The following is a 13,968-nucleotide window of genomic DNA, read 5'->3' as shown; positions in this document are numbered from 1 at the left end:
TTTCATCACCATCATCTTTATGTCATCTTTCTCCTCCATCTCTGCCCTTCCCTCCCTCATATTCTCCTCTTGTCGTTGATCATTTCATTTTTATTTTGGCTTGTCCCTTTCCTTGGCATCCACTTCCTCTGCACTCTCACTTCTCCTTTCCATCAGTGTTCCTCTATATCTCTTGCACCAAATTCAACTCTCTTCTCCTAATTGCCCCCTGCCCTTAGTTGTCTTCAAGCCTCCCTTTTTCTTCTCTTGTCCCTTGGGCTGATCTCCTTGTCCTCCCTTTTTCCTTCTCAGTGAACTCTGGTTCTCTTTCTCTTTCTTCCCCCTACTGCAGCTGTCTGTCTTTGGCATTGTTGGCTCATCTAGCCAGTGGCAGATTTATTATTCTCTTTTATGGTGGTAATAAGGCAGCTGTCAGCCAAAAGAAGACAATCCACTCCCTGCAGTGCTAACTGCGAACATACTGTTGCTGCTAACACTGTACTACCACTGTTGTTAAAGTAGCTCCCACAACTACAAGTGAAGCCCATATTTACATGCACAGATGCAAAAGATTGTGCCATGACCCCAAAAAGGCTTGAAAATATTCGACTTGGAAACAAACCAGATCTTGTGCCTAATCCAGAGCTGGGAGTCGTATGGGACAGAGTTATATCTGACCTGAAACATCCAGGAGTTTCATCCTTGATGGGCAGTTGAATGCAGTTAACATTTTAGCGCTAATTAAGCCAAAACCGAATGTTGTGTCTTATCTAATGTAACATTGGTAGTCCTCTCCCTTGTTTCTGGCAGTGATCCAGAAAATCCATCCTCCATGCCAAGTAAGATGGCAAGGCAGTTTTCCATTATTCCTTCCTGGCTGATTGAAACAACATGACACCACTTGTAATTTCAGCTTAAAAGGGATGACAAAGGCTAGGCAATTAAGATCAGCTTTGCAGTTTGGTTTCATCTGACATAATAAAGATAAATTCATTGTTTGACCGTTTCAACTAATTTTTGCTTTTCAAGTTAGGTCAAGTCAGTTTTATTTGTATACTGCCAAATTGGAACAAAAGTTAACTCATGACACTTAACAAGCACCTCCCTCCCTCCCTCCCTCCCTCCCTCAGTTAATTTACACCCAACAATTCTTCATGAGCAAGCACATCTTGCGACAGCAGTGATGAAGACCTTTCTTTTAACAGGCAGGAACATTGAGCAGATCCAGGATGGGGGGAGCAGGCTCGGCTACTATCTTTAGCAGTGCTCATTTACTTTTCTATTCTTTTTTCAGAGAGTAGTTTGACCGCTAATCTGTGACCCTTCCTGAGTGGCAGAATATTACTTGCACTATCTGATCATGGGGAGGTCTTTTCGGATCTACAAGTGTTATATATTCTGATAAACGAAACCAGGACCTGCTGTAATTGAACAGGACCTGCTCTGGAGCTGATTGACTATAAAAAAAATGGATGTGTGCTTGGTCCACAGTACCAATTTTATCACCTCAAATAATTGTTACTCCTCTTCTTATGAAATTGTGAATCATCTGAGGTGAAACCCCCAGCAATGTAACCATCACAGTTTGACCCATTTGGTCTGATAACATTTTGCAAATCTGAAGATGTGCACCAAAAAAAAAAAAAATTAACATAATTTAAAGTCTCCAGCGTACATGCTCTTTCATGCATGTGTGTGTATATCAAGGGGTGTGTTAGGCACATTATCAGCTATTGGTATCGGTAAACGCCAGTCAAAAATCTGTTACCCTCTCATACTTTATGTTCCTTGTTCATAAATGTACATTTGCAGAAACTCTGAATCCTATTTGTTGGGCCTAATTACCATCAGTTACCTTTAATGTGTAAAAACACCAACTCGTGTGAGTGAGAAATGTCATGTTTGCAAAATGTTATCTGATACATTTCCTGTTGCACTAATACCAATGTTGCTCAGCGATAGAGTTGGCGCTGCACAAATACGCTCATTATAGTTACCTGAAAAAGATCGCTCGAAGAGGTTTAGGCATTTTCAGTATATCTGGGAAACTTGGCAGCTTGCTTTAATAGAAACAGATCAAAGCAGTTATACAGCGATGTAAAGGATTGTGATGTTTATTAACTGATAAACAGTTCCAGTCTGCCAATGTGTACGTCTATGCTTGCTTGTGGCACTGCAGCTCACAACTTTGATTGGTTACATTTCATTCTTAATAGCCTATCAGATAGCGTTGTAGGAGGAACATTGATCTAGTCCTCAGAGTGGTGACAACAGACTGAGCAAGGCGGCTGCATCAGAGCCAGTGTAGTGCAGCTTAAACTGATTTATCGTATTTGCAATTGGATTGTAAAAATGACCCTGGCAATCGTAAACATGCTGAATATTGGATCCAGTGCATCCATTAAAAGTTCATTAATGTTATAGGTTGCAGCATACTTGGTAATGTCGGCAGATGTTTTATATTGATTGGAAAACATGGCACAGAATCTTCAGTCGTTGCAATCATAATCTACTTGTAGTTATAGAATTGGAATGAGTGTGTAGTCTTGAATTCATGAAGATAGCTGATGGAATTTTGAGCTTGTATCATCAGCAACTGAAAATGGCTAATAAGGGATCAAACTAAACTTATAATTTTGATCATTAAGACACAAAAGCTTCTAATATAAGCCTGTTTCAAATAAAAATTTAGTTCAGAGAGTTAAATCAAATATTTGAGAGGTAAATGAAAGCAACTAAGAATCGGAGCTCTGCCTCAGCTTGTGTGTGTGTGTGTGTGTGTGTGTGTGTGTGTGTGTGTGTGTGTGTGTGTGTCTGCAGCTGTCAGTCTTTATGTGTCCCTCAATCATCTTCATGTTTATTCTTTGTCACTCTCCTCTTCGTCCTCTGTTTCTGTCTCCATTGCAATTGTCCCCACACACCCTCCCTCGCTAGCCAGTTGGCAGCCGTCATCTCCCACTCCTCTCCTTCAATGCTATGTGGACGTCCTTTCCCTCTTTCACTGCTGTTCCTCTTTGTGTGTTCCATCACCTCACTCTGCCTCTTCCCAAGAATAAGATGTCTGTTTTATCTCCTTCATGAGGACACTGGAATGTCGTGGTTTCATTTGGCTGCCAACCCCTGTAAATGCATGAAGCTGTGTGTGTGTGTGTGTGTGTGTGTGTGTGTGTGTGTGTTTTACAGTGAAACACTGTTGCAGAAACAACACAAGGCTGTGTAAAATAAAACCCAAAATGTTTAAAAGTGAATGAAGTATGTACATCGTTGTAAACCAAACAAACAAGGCAGCAGAGCAATGTTGTGGGGTGTTTTCTCTGTTAAATCACTCAAATCTATGTGTATGCATGACCCTGTAGTTAAAACTATCAATATGCAGAGCAGCAGTGAAAAAGTATTGTCCAAGTAAACAACTCCTCAGACCACACAACTGGCAGCACAGACTGCCAGTTTAGCCAGTCAAGGGTGTTGTTCAGAATTTGTTTATCTTTACAAAACTGTATTAATATTCCAATATGTTATGGTAGCCCCATGTCTGATGACGTTATTGCAGCAATATCTTGTGTGTTCAGTGACTGTGTACTGTGCATAGCAACATTGCAAATATCGTTATTAAAAAATAAACATTTTGAATGAAATCAATTAGTAATGTATGAATATAATGAAAAAAATAATTTGACCACCCAGGTGCTATATAGCAGCTTTTATTTTCAGCTCTATTGTGTCATTTTCCGTGAATTATGTAGAGTCCCAATATGTGTCATATCATATCACAGTATACTGTGTTAAAATCATGTATTGTGTTATGTATCATATCATGAGATCCTTCCTAATACACAAACCTGATATCTATACATCATGGACAGAAACTATAACTTCTGGTGGGTGGAGGAATACTGTTAAATGGTTAAGGTCTTGGTTTAATGACTGAAGCGCTTCAAGTTAACATGGTTTTGGTGCAGACAAATGACACAAGTGTGTCCATACTTGCTTTAAGATACTGAATCATAGTTCTGCAGTTGACCAGGCGTCCGTGTTGAGCCATGCTCTTGACCTGAGAGATCGCTCTTTTTTATGTTATTTTGTTTAGCTACATATATAAATTGTCACAGTTAAGTTCTGCTCATTCCACAATAACAGTTCTCAACACTCTTGACTTATTGAACAAAGTACCTTCAGTGTCTATAAGACAAATACGCATAAAACATAAATTAGTATAGATAATGTCAATTAGTAACACTTTCTCTGAGTTCTACATCTATAGTACATTTTAAAGACATTCATAGTGCATTATTATGCATCGATAATATACTATGACCACAGTCATACACATATAATCTATTATGATGCATTATATCAGCAAGTTTAAAACAATGTAGACGTGGCTTATAATGCATTACAAGGTGCGAGGGTTAAAGGTCGAATACTCATGACTAATTATAATGTAGAGGTCAACTGGTGTGTTTATAATGCATAACAATTCTTTATTGTGTTGATAATGCATTATAAACACCCAACAATCAACGGTAGTAAGGACCCCATTCATTCATCCATCCACCCACCCATATTCTTCCGCTTATTCCTGTTAAGGATCGTGGGGGGGCTGGAGCCTATCCCAGTAGCCTTCGGTGAGAGGCAGGGTTCACCCTGGATGGGTCACCAGTCGATCGCAGGGCCAACACATAGAGACAAACAACCATTCACACTCACTGTCACACCTACGGTCAATTTAGAGTATCAATCAGCCTCGTCCCCAATTGCATGTCTTTGGACTGTGGGAGGAAGCTGGAGTACCAGAGAGAACCCACACAGGCACAGAGAGAACATGCAGACTCAACACAGAAAGACCCTGTGCCCGAGCCGTGGCTTGAACCCGGAACCTTCTTGCTGTGAGGCAACAGTGCTAACCACTGCACCACCGCGCCTGCAGTCAGGACTCATAATATGATACAATACATAAGGCATATATCGTAAGTTATCATTTTATATATATCGTAAAGGGAGGCACATATTGATGCTTCTGTAATCATTGATGTTTCATCATAACATTTCATTGTAGCTGTGAAGCAAAGTGTAATACTTGTTCATGCAATCAAAGGAATTTATGCTTTTACAACGTTCAGTATAATGCGATACAAACATAACAGTAAACTTCTAGTTTAACCGGTCATGAGTTTTGACCTTGAACACTTGGACCTTATAATGCATTACAAGCCATATCTATAATGTTTTATAATTGTTGCTATAATGCATAGTCCTAATGCATTTTAATGCACTATGAGTGCCTGCTTAAATGCACTATAGATTTAGTACTCATAGAAATTGGTACAAAAGTACTTTTAGCAGCCAGATACACATGACCCATCATTATTCACCTGGCTTGACATCGGGTTTCTTTCACATTGTACAAACAAAAAATATCAAGTATACATGGTCAGACTGCTGTTTTCTTGAGCCCCTGCTGTCCATTTCACATAAGCATTAATATCAGACGCAGGCTGCTGTCTGCTTTCAAACTGCTGCTTGTCTCCTTGTCGAGCTCTTTTTATAATAGCATCATCTGATGCTTTGATGTAATTAGTATGCCACAGGTACCCAAGGGATCTTTGGTCCAGTTTCTTGTACGTAATGAATATTTATATACAGTATTTCCATTTCTGGAAGCTTGCTTTCCCATTTTGATTATTCTACTCCTTTAGTGTATTTCTAAGTTTGCTGTGACATAAATGATTAAATATAAAAACAAGCAATGAAGCAAAGACTCGTGTGAAATTGGGTGTTGAGTCTTTGTCACAGTGATCCTCGCAGCAGCACCTCACTGTCGATTTTCTCAATTACCGGCCTCCCCTCCAATTCCTTTTTCTATCACCTCAAACAGAACTGACACCGACAGCCAATCGCAGTCTGTTGGTCAGCTACATCACTCAGTGTCACCCTAGATAACTAATTACAAGAGATGTCCATTCCTCAATAACTAGTTTGGGACAGGAAATCCACAACACGGCTGTCAGGGTTTGGAGACAGACTTCAGCGGCGTGTCTGTCCAAATCCTTAAGAACAAGCAGCCGGGAATAAAAGCTTTTTATGCACAGTGACATTTCGGATTGTCTTCTTTCTCCCCTCTTTGTTTCACTGCCACTGTGTGGGATGTTGGATTGAAAGGCTTTGTAATCTAAAATTTTGAACACTAGCATGATCTAAATTTCTGAAATTAAATGGACTGACATGTCATACAATGTTCTCTTGTTTTACTATGCTTGTTGTTGGAGATATTTTTCCCTTATTATCAAGTAACATGACCAGCCCATAGACTATAATAATAACACATGGATTTCAGTGGGTTAGGTCATAGAAATGAACATATTACATATGTAATATAAGTTTATATACTATACCATTTTCCACCGACTTTAAGCCATTTTCTCCTCAGGTTGAAACTGAGTATGTGTGCTGTTTTTGTTAACACAGCTAAAATAATCACATATCATAGTAGAAAGGGGACAAAAATGTTGCCAATTATACATAATTCTCAAAAGGCACTGGACAAATTGCTTGTGTCCCTTTTTTTCCATGGAATGTTCACACAGCGGAGCTAGAAAGTGATGCATTGCAGTCAGAGAATTTTAGAATTAATTATTTTTATTCGATTAATTTATATTCTATTGTTTTCTATATGCAACTCCATGGCTTGCTGTCTGCCAATTATGTTTAGACTTTTTCTTTATTTTTGGTGGGAATTTTGCTATCGGTCAACCAAGTTATTTTTTACAGTGTGGCACGAAACCAGAACAGACACAGTACTGCCTTAGAACAATGATGAATGATGAAGGCAATCGATTAAAAATACAAAAAGAAAAAAATATATGCTATTAACCAAAAAAGGGGGAAGTCTAGTTTTGTTTGTGCTCATAAAGACTCACTGTCACTCTAAATGCACAGTGCAAACCATCGTTTTTGTTGCTGTACACAAACGACCTTCCTGCTGTGACACACGCTGCTGCTGTTGAAGTCTTGCTGCAGTCCCAACACACAACACATTCACAGCCAGTGCATTCCTGATTAGGCACGGACACGGTAATTGTTTTCATTGCCTTAGATTGGAACGACATTGAATCTAATGTGGTCCATCGATCTTTTGTTGGGGGGAAATTGGGTTTGTTACTAGTGTTGTAGATCTCTCTGGACCCATGTGTGTTAACCTTTTATACTCTCCCTCTCAACGCATTTTTCTCTCTGATCTCACTCTACAGTATAGCTCTCTATCCCCTGTTCCTCCCTTCTTCATTCCTCTTCTCATACCCTTTGACATTTAATCTCTTCCATCTCTCCCTATATCTGTCTTCCTTTCAGCTGTATCCTTCCTCTGCACCCTAACTGGCTCACTAGCTACAGTGTTGCGCTCTGCTCTCTAACTACTAATTAAAGATTTACTTTGTAGCTAGACATAAAATGCTTGTGCTTCATATTTCACCCTACAAATTAATAGCGGGTGGCCTTTGATGAGAAAGTGGGGGTGTCTACGGCTATTGTAAAAACTGCTAACTTCTTTCGCATAAGTTAAGAGGAAAACTCAGTTTACAAGTCAATTTATATTTCAGCAGCCAAAATTGCTTTCTTCTTTAAAGACTGATCTGGACAGCTGCTCCCTCTCATAGTATGGAATACCGTATGGCCTTTACATCATCCCAGTTTCCTGTCATCAGATGAACAGATTTTTGAAGGTGACTCCATGAGTATAGACATCTGGTGCAGTTGTGCTGTCTTCTTCTCACTACAACTATCACCAAGTGACAAGCTCTGGAAATACGAGCGTAGAGTGTGCTTAATTCTGCTGTAACCCACTAGTGATCCAATTGATGAATCTAAAGAATTACTATGTTCTTCTACCTTGTGAATGCAAGAAGTCAGCAATGCTGTCATGGAATTTCTTCAGTTCAAAGGTTCTCTGGGAAGAAAGCAACAATTGAAGAGAACTTGGGTGTCAAATGTGTATTATGGAACCTGTATTGTACATCCATGTTTGCGGGCTTGAGACAAAGACCCATAGCTTATTAGTGGAATCATACAGTATTTTCAAACTGCATCGCTTATATTCGAACAGCAAAAAGTCGAAGCAATTTTCCAACACGTTGTGAGTGATGAAGAACTCTGATTTGGTGTTTTTCCTTTAAAATACCAGATAATGCTTTTTTGAGCTTCATTTTTGTTATTTCTCTTCAAGAGTAATCTGTGAGGAAATCAGAGAGTTTTCTGTCAGTCTTCACAAATAAAATCTGCAGTAGAAATGAATGTACAGTTTTTCTCTCTTAATATCCTTTATCTAAATCCTAACAGATTTTGTCTTTGTCCTTTATTTCAACAGTCAGAGGGCAGAGCCAGTCCCAAGAAAAGCGCAGAGGCGGCCGTGGACCTGCTGGGCCTGGGTAAGACCTGCACAAGGCTCTACCCACTTAAATTCTAACAACCTGAGGACAACAAAAGCAACTTGTCAAATTCTTATTTAAATATGATATTATAATATGTTTGGTGCTTAAATTGAAGCAGCCATGAAAGATGATGTGATTACATATTTAGATTGATAATGCAATAATTTCAGGTTAATTAATGTCTGACATTATCACGAGTGGTAAAATGCTGTCAGGCTTTCATTCATCATGCACATGCATTTTCTATTACATTTAGGTGATTTATGATTGCATTGTGAGTACATTAGTTACTTTAGACCAACATGTCTAACATATGTACGAGCACGCTACAGTGAAATTCCACTGACACTGATTGAACGTAGTTTAGAGGAAGGGAGAAAATTACTAAATAGATTAAAAGAGCTTTGCCACTTAAGAGCTTTTTGACTCATAAAAACACACGTCGCTGCCGCAGTCTGTTGTCTGTTACATCCTGATTTTCTTCACATGCTTTCTTGACCACTCAGATGCTAAAAATCTGTATTTGCAAAGGTCAAAATGTAATTTCTTTAAATCCAATTAAAAAAAATCCCAACAGTTTTTGCCCAAAGGGGAAGATTATTTATGCCCACAGGCTCTGTGGGCTTACAATAAAATCGAAAAAAAAAAAATTCTGCAAAAGGGATAATGATGAAATAAATAACTGAACTGGCTTATTGGAATAGCAATTAGTGTGCACCTGCATACACAAGAGCAAAAACCTGAGAATTTTATCCTGTGAAACTATGGAGCTACAGTAAAGGGTGATTATAATGAAGGAAAAAAAATCTTTATAGCTTTACAAGTGAGACAGAAAGTTAAGAATACACTGCACCCTCTTTGCTTATGATTTAAAATTTACAAAATGTCACTTCTTCTGACTTGGGGAGGATCTGTAAATCACGGTGCAGGACACACTTGAGATCTGATCACTCAGTCCACATTTGGATTTGGTCTGCGCTACATGCGGCTGCATTGTTTTAGTTGTGTGAACCCAAATGTGTCTTGGGCTAAACTGATGGACCACTGCATCAACTGATATCTTGAATTTAAACAAAAATATTTATACACATTTACATGCCGTTGGTGTCATTTTATTATTTTACAAAGCCTTAAAATACTTAAAGCTTACAGAGATGGATCAGTGTGTCAAACAGTTAACATCCTACCAAGACACAGTCTGCATTTTTAAAAATTTTATTTATTCTCTTTTTGATTTTCAACACGAGGCACAGGTAGTGAATTCTGTCATTCTGTCATCAAAGTCAATCAGACCAAATAAAAACCAACATATCATCTTGATGGGTGTCATCCTCACTGGCATTAGAATCCTGACTGCCAGGGCCTTAACAGAGTCTGGGGTCTAGACCCCAGATTTTAAATTTGACACTGTATGTTGTTGAGGCACCAGTGATGACAGTAATACAGTACATTTGAAATTGATCAGGTTAACAGCAGAATATTGTGTAGTATCACGGACATGACACTAGATTCTACTTTAGTACTTTTTGTAAATATTACAGCATATTACAGCATAGAAATCTCCAACAGTCCCTCTGATTCTGCCCAGTCCTCCAGCACATCTCAACTGTCTGTCATTCACACGAGAGGCAGTAGGTGTGGCTTAAAGGGCTCTGGCATTTTAACTGGGATGTGGTCACCTCTGCGCCTGTTCACCAAATGAGTTTCATAGGTGAGAAAAGTGAGACACTGCATGGTGACTTGGAACTCAGAACAGCATGTTACTGTGGCTCGAGTCAACTGTTCAGATTCGAATGGCTCAGGACCACCACAGTGGCCCTTTACCACAATGGCCATTAGAGGAGAAGGCCTTCATCTGAAGAAAGCCATTCTGTTTCCTCCCCACACTCACACTGTGAAAATTTTTTACCTTGTTACACTCAGACCTGACCATGAACACTGATTGGCACAGCCACTCTGGTGTTTCCCATTTGTTTTTCACAGGACTGTGTAAACATGTACTGGCAGTGCTTGACTGACATCGTTCTGTTAGATTCTGGGATGTAGATGACCGACATATTAGTTATGAGACAGATTTGATCAGCGCTCATTTATCTGCAACAACTATGACAAAATATGTTATCTCTGCTGCAATTGAACTCAGTGGAATACGCTGAGGAGATGACATTCTATAAAGGTCACAAGATGGATTCAAACCTGTGACATTTTGAGTGTACAGTATACAGGCCTCGGAACGGTAAGCACCAGGAAATTTTGCTCCTTGCTTGTTGACCTAAATGCTGAACAAAACCACCACAGCAAGAGGCAGATGCGTTTTGAGAGTTTTCACCATAGATGTGTAATAAGCTCTCCCCCTGTGTTTGAAGGCTGCATTGTTTTAGATGGTGGCTGAGGGTGAGGTGCTCTGACAGAGGGAGGAGCTGGCAGATACAGAACTGCAATTGAACAATTCCTGACTGCAGCATGGAAGAGAGGGAGAGAGTTGATATCCTGCTATAAATAACCAGAGCTACACACCTTGCAGCTATGTCAAGTGGATGAGATTTCACACATAATCAATAAGTCAAATACGTGGCAGTATGCCTTCAGCATTCACAAATACACCCCCCAACCATGTCTCTGCTCACCTTACTCTGCAACTGTCAGTTACTTTCTGCCCTTGCATCAGTGTGTGCGTGCGCGCGTGTGTATGTGCGTGTGTGTGCGAGTAATTCTTTTTTGCAGACTGCTCTGTAAAAAAAAAAAAAGAGAAATATTATGAAACCATCCTGATGAGGGTTGGTGTGCTGGCTCCTTGGTTTCCTAAGATTCTGATTACTAGTTTACATAAAATTTTAACATTAGCCAGTGACGTCTGTTCACTTCAGATGACCATAACACAAAAAACTCTCTCATGGTCTATTGGTAAGTGTTCCATACCAATTGTGTTAGTCTCCAAACACTTTCAGAGATACCACAATTTATCTTGTCCTAGACTTTTCCTGAAAGGACCTAAAAATCAAACTAGTTGAAGATTAGACTAGATTATTTGTACAATGTATTGGACAGGGTAATTTAGACAAATCTACGTCTGACACAGCTGGCTAGCTAGCTATTAGAAGATTATCAGCCCTTAGGACAGCCCATGTGGTAGATTCCATCTGTAGCTGATAGCCAAACTTGTTCCTCAGTGTCACTTTCCGCCTAACGTTTTTGGGTGGCACGGTGGTGCAGTGGTTAGCACTGTCTCCTCACAGCAAGAAGGTTCAGGGTTCAAGCCCTGGCTCGGGCACGGGATCTTTCTGTGTTGAGTCTGCATGTTCTCCCTGTGCCTACATGGGTTCTCTCTGGGTACTCCGGCTTCCTCCCACAGTCCAAAGACATGCAAGAGAGGACGAGGCTGATTGATACTCTAAATTGACTGTAGGTGTGAATGTGAGTGTGAATGGTTGTCAGTCTATATGTGTTGGCCTTGCGATGGATTGGCGACCTGTCCAGGGTGAACCCCGCCTCACGTCCCCCGCGACCCTTAACAGGATAAGCAGTACTAAATGGATGGAAAGGCATTTGTTTTTAAATACATAATGATAAGCATAAGTGTTCCATACCAAATGTATTTCCACAATCTCCTCAGATGCTTCTGAATCAGTATATAAACTTAAAAATTTATTTGATGGATTGCCTCTGTCACTCTGTTTTTCCTGTTCCAACATTGCCTTGTCCTGATGCACTGAATTTGAAATGGTCTCCAGAGAAACCCCATGTTGTCTCCTTAAGTAGCAACCACAATGTAGATATAGCAGAAAGAATGTCCTCTTTTTGGTCCTGACTTTATTTATCGAAAGAGCACTCTTGTTTTTATGAATGAAGCAGGCAGACCATTTGGGTTATGAGTTTTTGTTGTTGTGGTTTCTATCCCTTAAATGTCAGATTATATTATTTCAAAATACATGTCATACCATTTATTTTTGATATCTTCAGCTCCTCCTGTTGTAAGAGATACAGGAAAACATATTGAAACAATCAACCTTTAGCTACTATCAACAGGATAGTTAGCAAGCTATAGCAATACATCCATAATGGATGTAGGGCAGTCAAAAAGTGTAAGATCCAAAGGTTACCTCGTCTGTGTGGGATAAACATTTACAGCCAAAGACGCCTCCAGATACAGACGTCTTTTATGTTTTGATTCAGGAATGATGGTAACCTCATTCCATTGTTCTGTTAAATATGTCTTTCCCCCTCTATGAACTTGAAAGGTCATGATGTGTTACTATTATGTTCACAGCTGGTTACTTCTGCCCCCAAATGGCCACAAAAAAAAGAAATCACTCTTTACTATGTTAATAAAGGCCAATGCAGTATAAATTTAAACGTAGACTCCCAGCAATTCCTTGCATACCCTGTTATACATTTGTTATAGATTTGTCACTGGACTATGGGCGCTCATTTACAAAGAGAAAAGATGCATTTAATTCAGGGTCAGAACTTATTACCTGCCAAGCACTAAATGTTGGTTGAATTTCATTTGGCAAGTAAATAGTTGAAAAAAATTGACATATTTAAATACGTGCCATGATCTCATCTAAACAAAACTGAGGGAGCATCAGTGACAGCGTCATCGGGTGAACGAACTCCTGCCACAGACTGCCTGCAGGCTCCTAGTTTTGAAGCTGCGCTCCATCCTCCGACACTGATATAATCCCATATGGAAGTGAACATTCGTTCTCATCCCATATTCAATAAAATTCTTTTTCCCTGCAGGACACGTCACATCTGCAGAGATACTGTTTACGCTTACGAATGTACATCACCAACACTTTGTAAAGCGCCTGCCACAACTATAAATACGTGAATTTGCGGTTCAGGTGTTAAAGTCGGAAATTTATTGCAAAGGACTGGAAGATAACAAAAGAGAAGATAGGAAAAAGAAGATGATATTTTTTTCCATAATTTCCTTTGATGAAATAACTAGGCCTGCATCCTTCATTACTTTGTTTTACTCCAGCATTTAAAAAAAAAATGACATACACAAGCAAAGCAAAACTGTAGATTCCAATTTGTAAAATAAAAAAAAAACAGTTATATAATCAAATAAAATTATTAGCAGTTATCATGCTTTGTTGCACTTTTGTGTTTGGTAAATGCAAAATACAATTTATCAGCTCACAATGGGCTTGGATCACTTCTATTATTATATTAATACAAAAAGGCTGCATACATTTCATGTTTTGTCGAGTAGTGGATCGTCATTTATTAAGAGCACTAATAGATGGTTACTTTTTTAAAATCAATCACACATTTCGCTTGTGAGTTGAAAAGTTCCTGATTTTTTCGAATGGGCCCATCTTTAAAGTTTCTTCTTATGTAACAGCAAAAAGTAAAAGTGTAATCATCCTCTCGCTGAGGAAAAAAAAATTCTAATCCCATGATTTTAAATAAAAAAATCAGCTAATCTGTCGCCCTCTATGTATGATTTTTATCCATGCCATGCAGCGGAATACTCTCTAATAAATGATGCTTTGATGAGAAATGCACATCTGATGGAATAAATATCAGTCGTTCTCTTGCATTGAGAGATGCTGCT

General features: G+C 39.2%; 1 protein-coding gene across 6 annotated transcripts in view; it reads left to right on the top strand.

Moving 5' to 3' along the window:
* Positions 1-13,968, top strand: part of smap1 (small ArfGAP 1) — a 121,108-nt gene that overhangs the window by 65,723 nt on the left and 41,417 nt on the right. For all 6 annotated transcript variants that reach the window (XM_086179580.1, XM_086179579.1, XM_086179577.1 and 3 more), the window contains one exon: positions 8,339-8,399. In XM_086179580.1, the coding sequence (XP_086035706.1) occupies positions 8,339-8,399 (61 nt within the window). The remainder of the gene's footprint in view (positions 1-8,338; positions 8,400-13,968) is intronic.

This window comes from Aulostomus chinensis, chromosome 16 (genome assembly GCF_037954235.1).
Source record: "Aulostomus chinensis isolate RoL2024-O1b breed Wild chromosome 16, RoL_Achi_v1.0, whole genome shotgun sequence".
Classification (NCBI taxonomy): Eukaryota; Metazoa; Chordata; class Actinopteri; order Syngnathiformes; family Aulostomidae; genus Aulostomus; species Aulostomus chinensis.
This window is presented reverse-complemented; position numbering and strand designations above follow the sequence as displayed.